The 17812-nt window shown below is 52.0% G+C and overlaps 1 protein-coding gene across 1 annotated transcript in view; it reads left to right on the top strand.

Moving 5' to 3' along the window:
• CCDC187 (coiled-coil domain containing 187) overlaps window positions 1–17812 on the top strand; it is a 41588-nt gene that overhangs the window by 4550 nt on the left and 19226 nt on the right. The window contains exons 5-13 of the mRNA XM_060198998.1: window positions 156–250; window positions 3147–3691; window positions 4056–4146; window positions 7030–7136; window positions 15663–15745; window positions 16033–16146; window positions 16726–16847; window positions 16927–17006; window positions 17674–17750. Of these exons, the coding sequence (XP_060054981.1) occupies window positions 156–250; window positions 3147–3691; window positions 4056–4146; window positions 7030–7136; window positions 15663–15745; window positions 16033–16146; window positions 16726–16847; window positions 16927–17006; window positions 17674–17750 (1314 nt within the window). The remainder of the gene's footprint in view (window positions 1–155; window positions 251–3146; window positions 3692–4055; window positions 4147–7029; window positions 7137–15662; window positions 15746–16032; window positions 16147–16725; window positions 16848–16926; window positions 17007–17673; window positions 17751–17812) is intronic.

Raw genomic sequence — 17812 nt, forward strand, 5'->3', positions numbered from 1 at the left:
TATCACTGTTCCTAAAGATGGGGACCCCTCGAGGGGTCCAACCCAAGACTCCCATGGAAGAGGAGCCAGTTCTGAGGCTGAGAGGCAGGGTTCTCAGGGTCTTTCTGCCCTGGGGTGGAGTGGTGGGGGGTCTGACTACAGCTGTTCTGCTCTAGGACCTAGAGGGCTCTACTAGCCCAGGGCATCCTGTGCGAGCATGGAGCAAAGTGACCTCGGGCATGGTGCTAGGGGACCAGGAGACCCCAAGCAGGTGAGTTCCCAAGGCCTGCTTCCTGGGTGGGTCTACAGGCTGAGGATCTAGCCGGTGGTCCACTGTGGGCTTCTCTGGGAAGAGGTCCCCACCCCGTTCTTGTGCTGCACAGAGCTGAGGACCCTGTCTGTGCTGGTTTTCAACAAGACTCATACCACACAGGGAGGGCTTTCCATACCACTGGGTTGTTGGAAAAGCCATGATGTATTTTTGAATTCTATTTATTTATTTATTTATTTATTTGTTACTTGTATTTGATTTTTATTTAAGACACGTTTTTTTGTTTTTTTTTTTACTGCCTCCAGGGTTATTGCTGGGGCTTGGTGCCTACACTACAAATCCACTGCTCCTGGAGGCCATTTTCTCCATTTTGTTGCCCTTGTTATTACTATTGCCATTGCTGTTGTTGTTGGATAGGACAGAGAGAAATCAAGAGAGGAGGGGAAGACAGAGAAGGGGAGAGAGAAAGATAGACTCTTGAAGACCTGCTTCACCACTTGTGAGGTAACTCCCCCTCCCCGCTCAAGTTCTTAACACTCACATTCTGATTATTACCCTGGTTTGGTTTGGTTTTCACTGTAGCCTATTGCCTACTGAAGCAGGCAGCTGCTTGGTAGAGTGAAAGCTGGCATTTTAACTTGCTTTGCCTGGGCAGGGCTCTGGGGAAAGTCAAATGGATTCGGAGCAGGGCTAGCCACTGTCTGCCACCTGCCAATGAGGAGGTCTGTGTGACAGAGAACTCCCAGCCAGGATTGCTGTTTATAACCTGCTCATGTTTCATGGCTCATGACTGGAGGGACAAGCTGGCCTAGAAGTTAGAGGGTCCCGCTGGGGAGTCCACACACCTGGCCTTCCCTCCTGCCTGAGGCTCCCTCAAATCTGGCTCCTAGGGACTATCTTTTTGTTTATGTGGCACAGGGGAAAGAACCCAGGGCTTCACTCATGCACAGTACTGCTGGGTTGCCTCTCAGTCCAGTTTTCTTTTATCTTTTTTTTTTTTTTAGTGATTTAATATTGATTTACAAAATTACATGTCAACAAGGGTATGATTCCATACAATTCCCACCATCAGAGTTTTGAATTCCCAAACTCTCTATTGTAAGCTACAGCAGTTTCCCTAAGGCTGAAGATATGGGTTAGCTATTATTTCTACAACTATCTGTCTATATTTGTGTGTGCTACGTGTATAGTATTGTGTGCACTCAACTGGGTGCGCCACTGCCTAGCCCTGTCTATATTTGTATATAACCTCCTCCCTTTTTAAGGTCCCATCTTCTTTTCCTTTCCAAGCTACACACAGTCCTATTACTATATCCAAATGTCCCTCTCTTTTTCTCTTCTCTCTCCATGTCCTGATGGAGTTGGAATTCAGAACCTCCTTATCTTCTTCCTCCTATCACTTCTCCCCCACTGGGAGTAAGGATTAAAATTTTTGGGGGGGTGCAGAAGGTAGGAGTTCTGGCTTCTATAGTTGCTTCTCTGCTGGACATGGAAGTTGGCAGGTCGATCCTATTTCTACCTTTCCCTAGTGGGGTAGGGCTCTGGAGAGGTGAGGTTCTAGGACACCTTGGTGAGGCTGTCTGCCCAGAGAAGTCAGGATTAAACGTGGTAGTGCCTGAAATTTAGTGGCTGAAAGGTGGCAAGATATAAAGCAGGACAAAATGGTTCATGAACAGGAACCAAAAAGTAGGAACAGGGCAGATGAGATTAGGGATCTTAGGGTGGAAGGAAGCTAGTAAGTTTGTTTTAGGCATGTTTCTAGAGGCCCATGACTATCATAGTTTTTGCTTGAGTTTGCTAGCTAGCATAAAGTTGTATAAAAATATTATCTGAGAAAATGGTGTCAGAGTAGAGAAAAGGGCTAGAAAGTTGGATTAGGGCAGAGAGTATCTCCCATTTTTGAAAAAAAGTCTACTATAAAATTAACTATTTACCCCTGTCCTCCTGACCTAGGGCCCATATATATTTATATTTAGCACAGAAGCCTATGTAAGTCTGAGCTTGAAGCTCATGGTCACAGGTGAGAACATTGCAGCCAGCCCAATTTTCTGAACTTTTAAAATTTAACAGTGAGAGGGGGTTGGGTTAAGCAGTGGGTTAAGCACACGTGGCGCAAAGTGCAAGGACCAGCGTAAGGATCCCGGTTTGAGCCCCTGGCTCCCCACCTGCAGGGGAGTCACTTCACAGGCAGTGAAGCAGGTCTGCAAGTGTCTGTCTTTCCCCCTCTCTGTCTTCCCCTCCTCTCTCCATTTCTCTCTGTCCTATCCAACAATGACATCAATAATAAACAACAATAATATCTACAACAACAATAAAACAAGGGCAACAAAAGGGGAAAAATTTGAGAGTGAGAGAGGAGGAAGGGAGAGAGGAAAGGCACATCAGTACAGCTTCACCATTCATGAATCTCCCCCTGGTGCTGTCCATGTGCTCCTCTGTGGTACCAGGGCTTGAATCCAAAGGCATGCTGAGTAAGCTATCTTTGGGCATGGGACTGCCTTTGACAGTTGTGGGAGGAGCTTGGGGTGGCCGCCCTTGGCACTAAGTCTGTCCCCTGGCCCCTGTGGGGAGGACTCCCTCGGCTAGGCTGTGGCAGTTTCTGTGGTTTCCTCTTGATTCCTTTTGTCCTAAAAGTGCACATCCTCAGGCTACTCCTTTATTCCAGGGCCACAAGGCAGCCTGGTGTCTTAATTTTTAACTTGTAAGCATTGATACCTGGTCTCATCAAGAGAAGGACACAGATCCCAGGTGTGTCATCCAGTGAGTGTCGATGCACAGGGCACCTGGGCCACCCAGACCCAGAAACGCTCCCCATCAGCTCCTCCCTCCACAGACAGGGTGGCTCCAACTCCCAGCTCCTTTCATTGGCTGACACTGCTCCCCTCTCTCCCTGCAGCTTCTGCCTGTGCTTGAACAGAGCCTTAAACCAAGCTGAGACAGGAGACTCTCTGAATGACTGGGATGGTGTCCCCTCGATGGCTGCTGCTGGCTCCTCCCAGGGCCCCCTCAGGGTCCAGGGCCTGACCACCTGCAGCCCATGCCCCAGCCTGTGTATCTACCTGGACCCCAAGGAAGCTGAGCGCCTGGGAATTTCGGACCCCCTGCACCTCCGCCACAAGCAGGCCCGGGTGCAGGCCCTGGAGACCATGGCCAACATCCTCCAGCAGCGCATCGATATGCTGACTACCAAGCTCCTGCAGCCTGATATGGCAGCTGCCCCAGGGGACCTGGGCAGGGACCACCCCCCTTCCAGCCCGAGCACTAAGTCTACTCTCCTCATGTCTAAAGCTCCAGGCTGCACCAGGACCGTGGTGCCCAGCAGAGGCAGACGGGCACTCCAGGACTGGGCAGACAAGCAAAGCAAGCTGCTTTTCACTCCCACCTGCCTCCTGGATAGTGAGACGGTGCCGTGGAGGAGTGACGCCATCAGCAAACCCCAAGGTAGGGCCAGCCAAGGGGCTGTGATGAGCCCCCTGATTCTCTGTGCCCTTCAATCTCCACTGCAGAAAGGAGGAGGACAGGATGACAATGCTGCAGCTATAGTCTTGGTCTATGATGAGGTCACATTGGTGACACCTGGCCCACCAATGGCAACCTTTCAGAGTCAATTCTGTTCTTACGGAGGCAGAGAGTCTGACTCTGAGGTGATGTGACCCCTGCCACCTTCATGCTGACCCCCTAAAGAGAGGCAAGGTGGCCGGACAGGGATCCAGGCTGAGGCTGAAGTCCCAGGCCCTTTCTCTGTGTGGGAAGTCCCTCTCACCTACCCATGGGGACTGAAATCTTGGCGTCCATCTTTCCTAAGAGTTTGAGGAGAACCTGGAGAGTGCAGACTTGGAGAAGAGGCTAGCAAGACACACGACTTCCCTCGGGGATCTCAGCACCTTTGCAAGGAGGTAAGGGTCCTTTACACCCTGTCCAGGTCCCTGTCTTTTGCATAACCATCATGCTGTCTCCCAAGCCCAGGTCCCTGTCTTTTGGTCTTTGGGCCTCACTCTTGAGCAAGCAGTCCCCAGTGGACACTCCTCCACCCCCATCCCTGCATGCACTCCTCTGTGCTGGTCTAGGTCCTGGGACACAGTTGCCAGGCTTCCCTGATGGGCAGACTGACTGTGTACGGGGGCATTGACCCAGGCAGTGCCCCATCCTGGCCCCCACTCCCATCTCAGGACCACCTGTATGCAGGCCTCATCTTCTCTCATAGCTACACCAGAAGCCCTGACTGGGATCTTCTCTGGGGCCACTCTGCTCTGGGTCCCTTCGAAGGTGGTTCGGAGTCTGGAGGCAGACAGGTGACTTCCTTTGGAGAGTGAACCGATTTCATTGCCTGTTGTAGCCAGTGTGTTACTGGTTGGCCTGGTCCTGACTGAGGTTCAGTACCAACAACTGCTTTCCACAGGGCCTTCTGCTTTCCCACCTGCATCCCAGGAGCCCTGCCTGTGCTACTCTAGGGTTCCTTTGCTGCTGCTTTCTGTCCCCTCTCCCTTAGTCTACTTCTGCTGCTAGTAGCCTACCCAGTGCCTGGACTGCAAGGGGTCCTGTCCTGCCATTTATGCCTATGAGGGTCTCCCAGCTGGAATCAGGTGGAGGTTCTACAAGGCTGGTCTGCTAAGGGCAGCCTGACTTTTATTGAACAGCCAAAGCACATAGGTACTGTGGGGTTTCCTACAGCCCCTACCCCCATAGCACCCCAGGAACTGTCCTTTCACCACAGCTGACTGCCTAGCCTCCCCTTCCTAGGCCAGAGCAGACATGGTTCCCTGTCTGGTCTTTCCAGCACTGAGGGGTACCTGTCCACCCCACCCCCCACCTTCCTTCCATGTGGCCCTCCTTCCCCAGCTCCTGGTTATACCCAAGGTTCTCAGGGCACCTCACCTTTCATCTGGAACAGCAGCCCAAGGCAATTATTGCCCCAGGAAAAGGGGGTTCCTGGCTGGAACCTGGGGTTGGGGGCCAGGAAGCCTAGGGGGTTGTGGGGGAAGGTGTTCAGCATGGTATCTAGTAACAGAGATGAAACAAGTCGGTGATTGATTGGGGGAGGGGGCATAAAGTCGTTGACCTTAAGAAAAGTCACACCTCCAAGGAGTGGGGGTGTGGGGAGGGACTGCGTTTGGCATTTGCTTCGCTGAGGCCTGCCTCATGGACTCCCGAGGTCCCCCCCACCCAAGACCTTGTCTTGGATCAGTTGGTGGCTTGAATGAATGCCACCAGCAGGGGGCAGCACTGGGCTAGACTTCTCCGCACTCCCTCTCCAGAGGTTCTGTTCAATGTCTTTGCTCTTCACCTCCCAATCCTGTCCAGCTGGTCTCAGTACAGACAGAATCAGGGGGCACTCGGCCCTGGGGCATTGCCGTATGGGACAGCACTGGACACTCTCTCCCCTTCTCAGACCCCATGACTGGGACGAGAGAGGGCAGAGGCAGGGTTCATAGTCAGGACATGTGCCCTGGAGGACTTGGTATCCTTAGAATGTAGAGAACAGGTAGCCCAGTGGGTTAGCGCAGGTGGCGTAAAGCGCAAGGACCGGCGTAAGGATCCCAGTTTGAGTCCTCGGCTCCCCACCTGTAGGGGAGTGGCTTCATTGGCGGTGAAGCAGGTCTGCAGGTGTCTGTCTTTCTCTCCCCCTCTCTGTCTTCCCCTCTTCTCTCCATTTCTCTCTGTCCTATCCTACAAGGATGACATCAATAACAACAACAATAATAATACAACAATAAAACAACAGGGACAAAAAAAGAGAGCAAATAAATATAAAAAAACTTTAAAGAAAAGAATGTAGAGAACAAGTTTCACTGGGTTCTCTGTGTCCGAGACGGGCAGCCAGGCCAGCTGTCCCTGCCATCACCATCCATGCCACATGTGGCTGTGTGCCTGCTAGCCTGGACCCTCCCTGGGCTCTAGAATGAGGAGGTACTCTTAGCTCTCCTCCACCCAACCACCCCTCAGCCCAGTGTCTGAGTCAGCTCCTTTCTGAGCTGTGACTATGGTGCTCAGTTGTGAGTGTGTGTGTGTGTGTGGGGGGGGGGGTTGAAGATTCAGGACCCCCTGGGTGCCCTGTCTACCCATCCCCCACCTCCTAACAGTCCTTCCTGCTCCATCTCCCCACCAGACAGGGTCACTGTGGCTTCCTGCCCACAGAACACCTGGCTCACAGCAGGTGCCAGAACACCTGGGGCAGCTGGAGGGGCAGGCAGTGCACCGTCTCCCTGCTTCCCAACCTCTCCCAGAGGGCCCATGTGCCCTGGGGGACAGGTGTGAGCTCTAATGAGAAACATGAAGCCTTCACCACTCACATTCATTTGCAGTGTCCCCTCAGGCCCTCTGGGCACCTCTCCTCCTGCCCCTGGCACCTGTTCTCTTGGGAAGCACCCCAGTTCACACTGGCCTTGTAATCTCATTTTTACGGTTCCTGCAGCCAGCCTGGGAAGGTTTCCCAGTCCAATTGCCCTGCTTTGCCCCCTGCTTCCTCCTTCCTCACCCCCAGCTGCTTTGGCTCCCTCTGCAAGACAGGGTGGTGGTACCTCAGGACAGAAGGCAGAAGAGACCTGGGGTGAAGGTCTATGCCTGGTGCCTGCCACACCCATGGTGGCTTCCCCCAAGGAGCTTATTGCCCTGAAGCCCAGCATCAGGTCCTGACAGTGACCATGGAATCTGGGCTTCCTGCCTGAGGATTGGTCCCTTGAGGCTCAAGGGGACAAGTGCAGGCACCACCAAGCCAGTGGACTCCCTGCCTCCTGCATACCCACTGCCAGCTGCTCATGTGTGTGTTTCCATGTTCCCAGCTCACACAGGGTCACGCCAGACCCCTCCTGTGGCTCCCTGAAACTAGAGGACATGCTGGTGCCCCCCAGGGTGAGCCCAGTTGAGCCGTGGACAGTCCGGAGCTTCGGTAAGGGCGAGCCTGTGGACAGGCCCTGGGCTGGCTGGTCGGGTATCCAGGGAGATGCATCAGGGACCCTCTTCACCACCTAGAACTCCAGCAAGCTCTTTGCGGGTAGAAAACACTTTTCTGAATGGAGTACATCCACACAGTGTATTAAAGCTTTCTGGAGGCTTTGGGGATCCTCAGTCTGCTTTGTGCTCCCGACTCACTCTGTGTGATGATGCTGGTGGGCTGGCAGCCAGCGGCCAGTTCTGTGTCAACTCTGCCCACTCCTTTGCTCCTGAGGGCCCCATTCCTAGTGACAGAGGAGGGAGTCTCCAAGCCAGCGCTGGGCTCACAACTTTATTCTGAACCTTGGGGCCTGCAGAGAGGAAGGGGTGCTGTGGGGAGCTTCTGCACAGAGTGGGTTCAGAGTGGGGGTTCAGGGATGCAGCCCAACCCTATCGCAGCATCTGGAAGTGAGCATCATTGCTCTCCATTGATTTTTCTGGGAAAAATTTGAAGCCAGAAAGTGAGATGTGCTCAGGTCTCACAGGAGAGTCAGCAGTAGTGGTGCATCCAGAGTGAGCCCCCAATATGCCCAGCCCCAATGAGCAGTCCCAATATGACCTGAAACTCCTTAAGGGATGGGAAAAATGGTACCTGTCTTATAGTGAGGCTCCTGGGGGGGGGAGGGTGTATGGAGCTCGAGATTCCAGACCCTGGACTCAGGTCCACAGAGCTGGGGTGTTCCTCAGGCCTCTGGGATGCGGTGAACCCCTTCTGAAGGAGAAGCTCCTCTCAGGGCTACATGGTCACAGATGCCTGTCCTGCCCTGGCAGACACAGGATTCCCAGACCAGAGGGGCATCTGGTGCCTGTCTCACAGGCTGCAAAAAGCACTCCTGCCAGATCAGGGCCTCCTGGAGCCCATGCTGTGTGTGTGTGTGATCTGGGACACATGTGAGCACAGATGTGAGTGTATGTGTGTGTGTACATGTGTGTGTAGAGGGGCCTGGGCATGGCTCGCAACTTAGTCCTCTGTGGAAGGGGAGCACAGGCTGTCTATCCCATGTTACCCCTGCCCTGGGGCCCTGGGGGAAGTGCAGACCATGGCTCCATCTCCTCCCATCTCTTGAGAGACACATTCACCTGTTTGCTCATCACCTTGATTCATTTGCACCCACTGGCTGAGTCCAGGCTAGACTGGCTCTGGCCCAGGTTCTGGATGCTTTCAGGGGATAGGTGTCCAGGATGTGCAGGTAACAATAACAGGACAGGTCTGGAGGGAACAGTGAGGGAGAGCCTGCAGCTCATTCTCCAGCACTCCTTCCACCCAGAGCATAACACCTGGATTAGGGCAGAGAGCTGGGGGTGGGGGAGCACCCCAGGATGGGCTGGGACAGGAACCAGTGTTCTGCCCATCCCCTTCCAGAGGGCTGGTAAGTGGGGATCTAGATTAGTAAGGGTCACTACACTCAGGGGGTCTGGCTGCAGGAGAGTCAACACTAGTGGTGAATTCAAACTGAGCCCCCAATTTGCTCAACCCCCTGAGCAGCCCTAGATGAAGCCTGTATCCCTAACAGGGTGAGGAAGGGATATGGTGGAGCCTTCTATACAGAGCTGGCTGGTTATGTATTTATTTAATTATTTTATTGCCACTAGGGTTATTGCTGGGGCTTGGTGCCAACACTGAAAATCCACAGTTCCCAGAGGCTTGCCCTTCCTTCCTTCCTTCCTTCCTTCCTTCCTTCCTTCCTTCCTTTCTTTCTTTTCTATTTTACTTGATAAGACAAAGAAATTGAGGGGGACATAGAGATGGATAATGAAAGAGAGACACCTGTAGGCCTGCTTCACCACTCGTGAAGCATCTCCCCTGCAGGTGGGGAGCAGTAGCTTGAACCCAGGGCCTTGCACATGGTAATGTGTGCTCAACCAGGTGTGCCGCTGCCCAGGCTTTGAGCCTGAATAATTCTACCACTCCCAGTAGACTTTTTTTTTTCCCAAAGAGAGAGTGAGAGGGAGTCTTTCTTTTTCTTCTACCGTTTGCCCTTCTTCCGTAGCCAGTCAACAGCGTCAGGTTGAGCCTGATGTAAAGTTTCGAGACCTCCTTTGAATCTGGAGAGGTGGCAGTCCTTGACTATGTGTGTCTGGAGCCACAGGGGCAGTTCGGGTCATCTCTGGCTCCCCAGCGATGGAATATAGCGGCGCACAGGCCATGGCCTGTTCGATAGCGATTGAGGAGGGCCCAATCATAACGTGCTAGGTCAAAGCCGGGTTGACACTTGCAGGGGTCTGTGATGAGGTGTTTGTTCTTTACCTCGGCTGACTGCCAACTCTGTTTCCAAGAGTCTGGAACAGAGAAGTTCAGTGTAGACGTAGGAGACCAGATTGGATGACGAGACGTCAAGCGTTGGACAGGGTGGGCGAAGATATCCGCGTATATTGGCAGGTCCGGTCGAGCGTAGACGTGGGAAATGAACTTAGATGATGCCGCATCCCGACGAATATCTGGCGGGGCGATGTTGCTAAGAACTGGCAGCCATGGAACTGAGGTGGAACGAATGGTTCCAGAAATTATCCTCATGGAGGAATATAATTTGGAATCGACCAAGTGGACATGGGGGCTACGGAACCATACTGGGGCACAGTATTCTGCAGTGGAATAGCATAATGCCAGAGATGAGAGGTGAGAGGGAGTGAGGCACCACAACATTAATCTACCACTTACAGCATCCCCTTTGCATGGTGCTCCTATGTGGTGACAGGGGGTTTGAGCTCAGGTCCTCACAAATGGTAAAGTGTGTGCTTTACTGGTCAAACTGTATCCCAACCCCCAGGGGGCACCCTTTTACAAGTTCCATGATGATGGGCAGTCTGAGTGTCTCCTCACTCTGGGGCGGGGGGGGGGGGGAGAGACCCCAGCCCAGCCCAGCCCACTGAAGGGCAGTGAGTCCCCAGGCCTGCCCCACTATGGCTGCAGGGAGCAGTGGTTGTAGCCCATCCATCATGTTCACTCCTGCAACCTTTGTGGCCTGGAGACCTTCGTCAGGGCTGGTCTGACACAGCTGAACCTGCAGGCAGTAGTCTGGTTGCAGTAGGTTCCAGAAAGCTGGGAGAACTTGGGGGTAAGTTCTACTGGCCCCTCTCTTCTGTCAGCAGGGAGTTAAGACTAAAAGCTAGTCAGTTGGGGACAGCCTCTGTGCTGTGTCCATATCCCTTGGTCCTTTCCTTGTTCCCATGGGTGCCCCTGGCTGTTGGCCCGGTAATGCCCAGGAGGTGGTGGGAGGCATATGACATGTCAGAGGCAGCTCTACTGGGAGCCCATGGGAGAGGCATGAGAGCAGAGCCAGGGCCTCTCAAACTTCCACCCCCCAGAAGGACAACTGTCAGAAGCTGACTGAAATGACCAAGGACTTGAGTTGTGACCCATGAGTCAAGGTCTGGAAGGTCCTGAACTTCCTGTTGTGTGTTCTCTGGAGGAACAATCAGTGGACTGCCTGGTATGAAACAGGGACAAAGAGCAGTGTCTTCCAGCAGAGCTGTCCTCTCCCCATGGGACAAGGGGCTAGGCCACAAGTGCTGAGAGAAGAAAAAGGAGCCTGGCTGCAGAGACCCCAGCCCAGCCCAGTCTAGCCGAGTCCACTGAAGAGCAGTGAGTCCCCGGGCCTGCTGCACCCCCATAACTACTGTGACTTTCCCAGAAAGGACACAGGGTATTACTGCCTCCATCTACAATGTCACTATCCCTTGCTCTTCCCTCTTCCATGAAAAAGTCCCTCCTGGAACTCTGAGCTCTGAGCTCTGGTCTGAGTAGGGCAACTGGACTTTGGGAAGAACTCAAGCAGGCCCAGTGTCAGGCCTTTGGAAAAATCTGATCCCCTCCTGGGAGCTCTCCCCTATTCTTTATCTCCTCTGCAGAACTCTGCTTGGGTATACCAGAGCAGGATCGCTGGTGACCAAGAGCCAAAGCAGTGAGCACGATCCATAGTGTTTTTTCCCAGGCTCAAGGCAGATGTGTCCTTTAGGAAGCCACCTGGAACAACACTACTACCAGATAGCTAGATTCTTTGACTTTGCTGTAGGAAAGAAATGAGGAATGAGTCATTGGATAGCAGGTGTAAACTCACGTGAATTCAGCAAGTTTTCACAAGGAAAGTAAGGGAGGAGGAGGAGAGCAGCCAGAGAGCTGTCTCTATAGGAGAGGGAGCCCTGAATTTCTCTGTGTCTCAGTTTATTTCTAGTTTCTTTTAAAATTTAAAAAAATATATTTATATTTATTTTTCCTTTTTTTGCCCTTATTGTTTTTTATTGTTGTTATAGTTATTATTGTTGATGTCGTCATTGTTAGATAGGACAGAGAGAAATGGAGAGAGGAGAGGAAGACAGAGAGGGGGAGAGAAAGAGAGACACCTGCAGACCTGCTTCACCGCCTGTGAAGCGACTCCCCTGCAGCTGGGGAGCCGGGGGCTCACCGGGATCCTTCTGCTGGTCCTTGTGCCATGTGCACTTAACCTGCTGTGCTACCACTCGACTGACTCCCCTATTTCTAGTTTCTTAAGAAATTGAGGGGACATCTTCCAAAACTTTCTCCATTTTCTCATGGCTTGGGGTGGCTGTATCAACTCTTCACTGTTTTTCCCAGCTGCAAAGAGAACCCAAGGCCACATGTTATCAGGAGAACAGAGCCTTCTGTCCTGGGTCCAGCTGCCGTTTAACTCCCAGAACAGCAAAAAGCTATTCAAGAATGTGGCTGGTTCCAGCCAAGGACTTGGGGAGGGGCTTAAAGGCCAGGCTTTCTTTTTAACATATCTGAAGAAGACTGTGGGCTCACTTTTCACCCACCCTTACCTGTATGCCTCCATGTCGGCTGCTCTCCACTGTAGTTTCTCTGTGGGCTGGACCCTTGTTCTCACTCCAGCTCCAGCCTTGAACCAGTGAGGGCCATGTTTGAGGTGCCTAGGACATTTGCTGAGAGGTAGATGAGTGTCCAGCACTTAAAGCCCCCTGAGCCAGACACTGTGTGCCCCACATGGCACCATGCAGATCTCATCTTCCATCCTCATGTTTACAGGGGGATTTGTACTTAGTGGGCACCCAGCTCTTCAAGAAGTGGCAGAAGACATTCAAATACAGCTCTGAGTTTTTTCACTTTGGTTATTACCAGGAGGATGACACCATTCCACAGAATGTTCTGGAGTGAGACATCTAGCACCATGTTGTCTGATGGACTTCTAGACTCAAATTTCTCTTACCACCTTTTCCCGTGAAATCTTCTAGACTCATACATTGAGCATTGCATTGTCCAGTGGAACTCTCTGGGGTGAGGGGATGCTTTGCAAAGCTCCTGGTCACATGTGGTTGTCAAACCAATGAAATGTGGCCAGAGTGACTGATTATTTTTATTATTATTATTATTATTATTATTATTTTTGCCACTTGGGCTTCATGCTTGTGTGGCTCCACTGCTCCCAGTGAACTTTTTGACTTTCTTTCATTTATTTATTTATTGGATAGAAACAAAAAGAAACTGAGGGGGGGAGATAAGGAGACAGAGAGACATCTGCAGCACTGCTTCACCACTTGTGAAGCTTTCCCCCTGCAGGTGGGGGCCAGGGGCTTGAACCTGCATTCTTGTGCACTGTGATGTTGTGCTCTTAACCAGGTGCCTAGCTCCTGAACTTTATTTTCCCAAGAGAGGCTAAGTGACACAGAGGGAGAGAGAGGCCAGTAGAGAAGGAGAAACACCACAGCACCGCTCCACTACTCGTGAAGCTTCCCCTTTACATGGTAGTCACAGGTGGTGACTGGGAGTTTGAATCCAGGTTGTTGTGCCTGATAAAGTGTGTACTCTACTGAGTGGACTATCTCTTGGCCCCCCAAAGTATAATTTCATTTTATTTTCATTTCAGTTTAAATATAAAGGGGCAACACTGGAGGTGACACAGGAATTGGAGCATTGAACTTAAAAGCATGAGGTTTTGAGTTTGATCCCTAACATCACATGTGCCAAAGTGATGTTCTGGTTCTCTCTCTCTCTCACTCATTGTTGAATAAATACTATAAATAAATAAATAGGGTTGGGGAGATAGCTTAACAGTAAGACACAGGTTCCATCCCTGGCACTGCATATGCCAGACCTGAGCAGTACTCTGATGTCTCTCTCTCTCCCCCCTCTCCTTCCCATAAAATATGTAAATATGGGGCTGGGCAGTAGCACAGCAGGTTAAGTACACATGGCGTGAAGCTCAATGCCTGGCTTAAGGATCCCAGTTTGAGCCCTGGGCTCCCCACCTGCAGGGGGGATGCTTCATAAGTGGTGGAGCAGGTCTGTAGGTGTCTATCTTTCTCTCCCCCTCTCTGTCTTCCCCATCTTTATCGATTTCTCTCTGTCCTATCCAACAACAACAATAACAATAATAGCAATTACAACAAGGGCAACAAAAATGGGAAAAATGGCCTCCAGGAGCAGTGGATTTGTAGTGCAGGCACTGAGCACCAGCAATAACCCTGGAGACTAAATATATATATTGCACCAAAGTAAAAGACTCTGGGGTGGCAGGGGAGGGTTCCGGTCCTGGAACATGATGGTGGAGGAGGACCTAGTGGGAACTGAATTGTTATGCTGAAAACTGAGAAATGTTACACGTGTACAAACTATTGTATTTTACTATTGAAAATATATATAAATATTTTTTTTTAAATGTATTGATGAGAGACAGAGAGAGAGAGATAGGTCTGGAAGGTGGTGCAGTGGCTGAAGTGTTGGACTTTGAAGAATGAATTCCTGAGTTTGATATCCTGATGGCACATGTACCACAGTGATATCTAGTTTCCTCTCTCTCTCTCTCTTTCTCTCTCTCTTTCTATCCCTCTCATAAATAAAATATTACACAGAGAGAGAATACAAAAGAGAACCAGAGTATCATTCTAACGTGTTGGGTGCCAGAGATCTAACTCATAACCTCATACATTTGGCTTTGTTGCTCTACCTGGTGTACTACCTCCTGGGCCACAAAAAGTAGATCTTAACAGAGGAATTATTAGAAAATGAAAGCAGTAATGCAAACAGCAGGTGTGTCTGCAGTACACTCTGCCTACAGCCAGGCTCTGGTTCTCATCCATGCCCCACCCCCACTATCAGGTGCTCTGTGGGTTTTGTCTGGGAGTGAGGCCATAAGCTCCCCAACACACACCTTAACTTGGAGCACAGGTGTTGGTGTCACCCTTATTTCAGCAATGGTGAAAGTTATCATGTGCTGAGCCTTTATGAGATCATCTCTCTGGATGCACAGTTACCAGGTGCTCTGGGGTGTCAGAGGCCCTGGACTCCTGGTCCCCCTCCCCCAGTCTTCCCACTGCTTTCATTAGAAGAGTTGGGGGAAGGTGAAGTCAGAGTTGCGAGTGCCTTCTGCCCTCTGAAGAACTCAAGCAGGTGGCTCAGGCACTGTGGGGGACGGTCCCTTCCTCCACAGGATAGATCTCAGCTCCCAACAGATACAGTGAGACTATTTTGCATTTCCCACCCTGACCAGTTATTTGGCAGAAGAAGGGGCACTCCAAGAGCTTCGCCTGCATTGGCTCACGACAAGAACACCCATTTTCTCAATGATGCTAGGTGTTTCACCCAGATGTACGGGAGTTCCCAGGACCTGGTTTGGCCACAGTTCACAGATCTTTACCTGAGGGCAAAACCCTGGGAAGGAGATCACAGTGGAGGCACTTTTCTCCAGGCTGTTGGGACTGTGACTCTGCCTGGTGGCCCTCTCTGCACACATGACACATGACAATGACAGAAACTCACCTTGGGACCTGGGAGGGTTCTGCATCCACAGACAGGGGGCCTAGAGCGTAGGAAAGAGCTCACTATGCTTTGAGCCCCCTGAGCTTTCATAAGACCTAGCTGGGGAGAGATGGAGGATGGACCTGGAGAGATCAGGGGTGTTTGCTCATCGGGGGTTGGGGGGTCCTCCCCAGAGGGACCCTCCACAGGCCAGAGAGCATCAAGGACATACAGAACCCAGGTTATGTCCTTGGAGGGCACTCAAGGAAGGAGAAGCTCTCCTCTGCCCTGGGGTGTTGTGTGGGAATCTTCTAGTTCAAAGGAAAGCTGAAGTTTCCACACCCAAACTCTGAAACAACTCCAGTGAGCCCCAGCTCTGGGCCTCTCTGTGTGCCCCTGATCCCTGGCCATGATGGTGGGTATAATGGTAATAGATATCACTGCCCGCTGGGCATGTGAATCATCTCAACACCAGGAGGGGGACAGGGATGCTCACAGGTCACCCAGCAAAGCCATGACAGCTGGGTCTGTCTGGTGGCAAAGCCATGTTCTTGTCCTTGCAAGCTTGACCTTTTAGCAGCCTTGGGCCCAGGTCTGAGGAGCACAGCCCAGGGTAGGGAAGTGGGGAGATCTCTCTCTCTCTCTCTTTCTCTCTCTCTCTCCTGCCTGAAGTAGAGTCCCATAGCAATCAGTCTAGGCAGCTGGGTATAAATTCTTGGGGAACTGGGGCAGATGGGAGCCTCTTAGTGCCCCTTCTCTGTGGCCCTGCAGGTCAGCATAACCCCGACCAGCCGCCCCCAGGGCATCTTGCCTTCATGCAGCAGAAATCCCTGAGTTTCCTGGAGTCACTCAAGGTGCGCCCTGCCCTGCTGTGTCAGCTTCAGAAGACCTCTGCTGGATGGGGGTAGCCTGCCTCCTAGGAGGCTCCTGGAGGGGAGGGGGGACTGAGAGGGAGGAGGGAGAGCCTAGAGTGGGGAGTAAACTTCCCCCATCCCTTGTGGAAAGACCTAGCAGGAGAGTGGGGGGGATGGCTCTTCAGAAGAGTCCTTTCCACTGAGGTGTCAGGATGTGGGTACTCTTGTGGGGAAGGGGTGCAGCAAAGCCCCCACTCCAGGAAGTCTGAAGCTGGGCATCCCCGTAGCTGGGCCAGCAGAAGCGGGAGCAGGTGCTGGCTCTCCTTCAGCTGCGGGTGGAGCTGGAGGTCTGGGAGACACAGAAGGCCCTGGACCAGCTGCTCTTCAAACGCCGGCTGGAGGTCAGCACTGCCCTTCCCCTTGCGGGGTCCTTCTCACCTCACTGGGCCCTCCTAAGGCAGATGAACCCCCTCCCCAACAGGGACCACACACCTTTGTGGGAGATAGGGCTGGGGAGGGCCCCCCAACTGCCATGTGATTGTATGCCCTGCCTGTTACAGGAAGAGGCTGCCATGTGGGCTATGCAGAGGCATGTCTCCACAGGGCATGGCTCTGCTGGGGTCCGATGGCTTCTGGCAGGGGAATAGGTGACCATCTGACTCTCTAGCCTGCTATGCCCCAGGTCTGTTAGCACCTGCACTGAATCAGCCCATCAGCCAGGCACTCTGGGGTGGGGGGATAGGGGGTAGACAATAACCAAACTGGAAAGAGGGTGTCTTCCAGGGCTCATGGAGCATCTGTGGACATACCTGGGTGGTTCCCTTTTCTGGCCCCTTCTTTCACCACTAGATGGTTTAGGCTGCTACCACCAGGACCCAGGGCTATGGCTTCCTGACCTGAGTCACCCAGCCATCCTGCTCCCTGTCCCTGGCTGGGAACCAGCCTCTTCCTCCACATGCATCCCCTTCTTGTCCCTACAGCGCCTGATGGGGGGGTACTCCACCCATGCCAGGCCAGAATCAGCGCCTGGGCTGGAGCAGCTGAAAGTGTATGGGGACCCAGAGCTAGCAGCTTCACTGAGACCTTCAGCAGTCACACCCAGGTGGGTGCCCTGAAGAAGGCAGGGTAGGATGGGGACATGTTCCATGGAGTGCTGGAACTGTGAGTTCTTTCTCCTGTAGATCACAAGCACTGCTGGATGGGGATCCTAATGGGACTACAACATCCCAAGCTCCCAAGGACATGCAGGAGAGTCAGACAGGCAAGTTAGCATCTGCAGGTAAAGCTCCTAAATCAGCCCAATCACTACCCCTTTCTGAACTTGATACTCTTGGAGCCTGTAGAGCTTCCTGAGTCTGTTTCCTTATTCAATTTGGGGAAAATTCTGAGCTATTGTTCATCAAGTAAGAGTTTTATTCCTATCTCTCTTCTCCTCTTGCCCCCCCCATGATACAAATGCTCTTCTTGATATCTTATAACTCTCATATCATCTCCATTAGTTTTAGATATTTTTTTGTTCACAGATTTAAAAAATATTTATGAGAGAATTGTTGGGGGGAGGCAGGGGAGAAATAGAGCTTCACTTTGGCACATGTATTGCTTGAACTCAGGACCTAAAACTTGAAGGATCTACACTTTCATCTCCTATGTCACTTCACAGACAGTCTTTGCAGTAATTTTTAAATGATTTCTTCTAGCCTACCCTCCAGCTCACCACTTCAACCATAGGCACGTGTCTTTCTGCAGATGTCCCCCTCTGCTTTTTCTGGGAAACCTTGCAAGGATGTGGCATGCAGCTGTGTGTATGTGGTGGCAGAAGACACACCAACTTCTGCCTTTGTGAGGCCTTGCTGTAGGAAATTCCCTGGACACAGAAGGCTGGTCACAACTACTTCATGACTCAATCACCGTTTGCTTTCTGTCCTCAGAGCCCCTGCAGAAAGGAAGACTAGACCATGCACCTTCCCAGGCCAGACTCTACCTTCAGGACAACCCCACCTTCCAGGTATAGGTGCAGTCCCTGAGTGGGGAGGCATAGGAGTGGGGTTCTGAGAAGGCAGTAGTAGC

Source organism: Erinaceus europaeus, chromosome 10 (assembly GCF_950295315.1).
Source record: "Erinaceus europaeus chromosome 10, mEriEur2.1, whole genome shotgun sequence".
NCBI lineage: Eukaryota > Metazoa > Chordata > Mammalia > Eulipotyphla > Erinaceidae > Erinaceus > Erinaceus europaeus.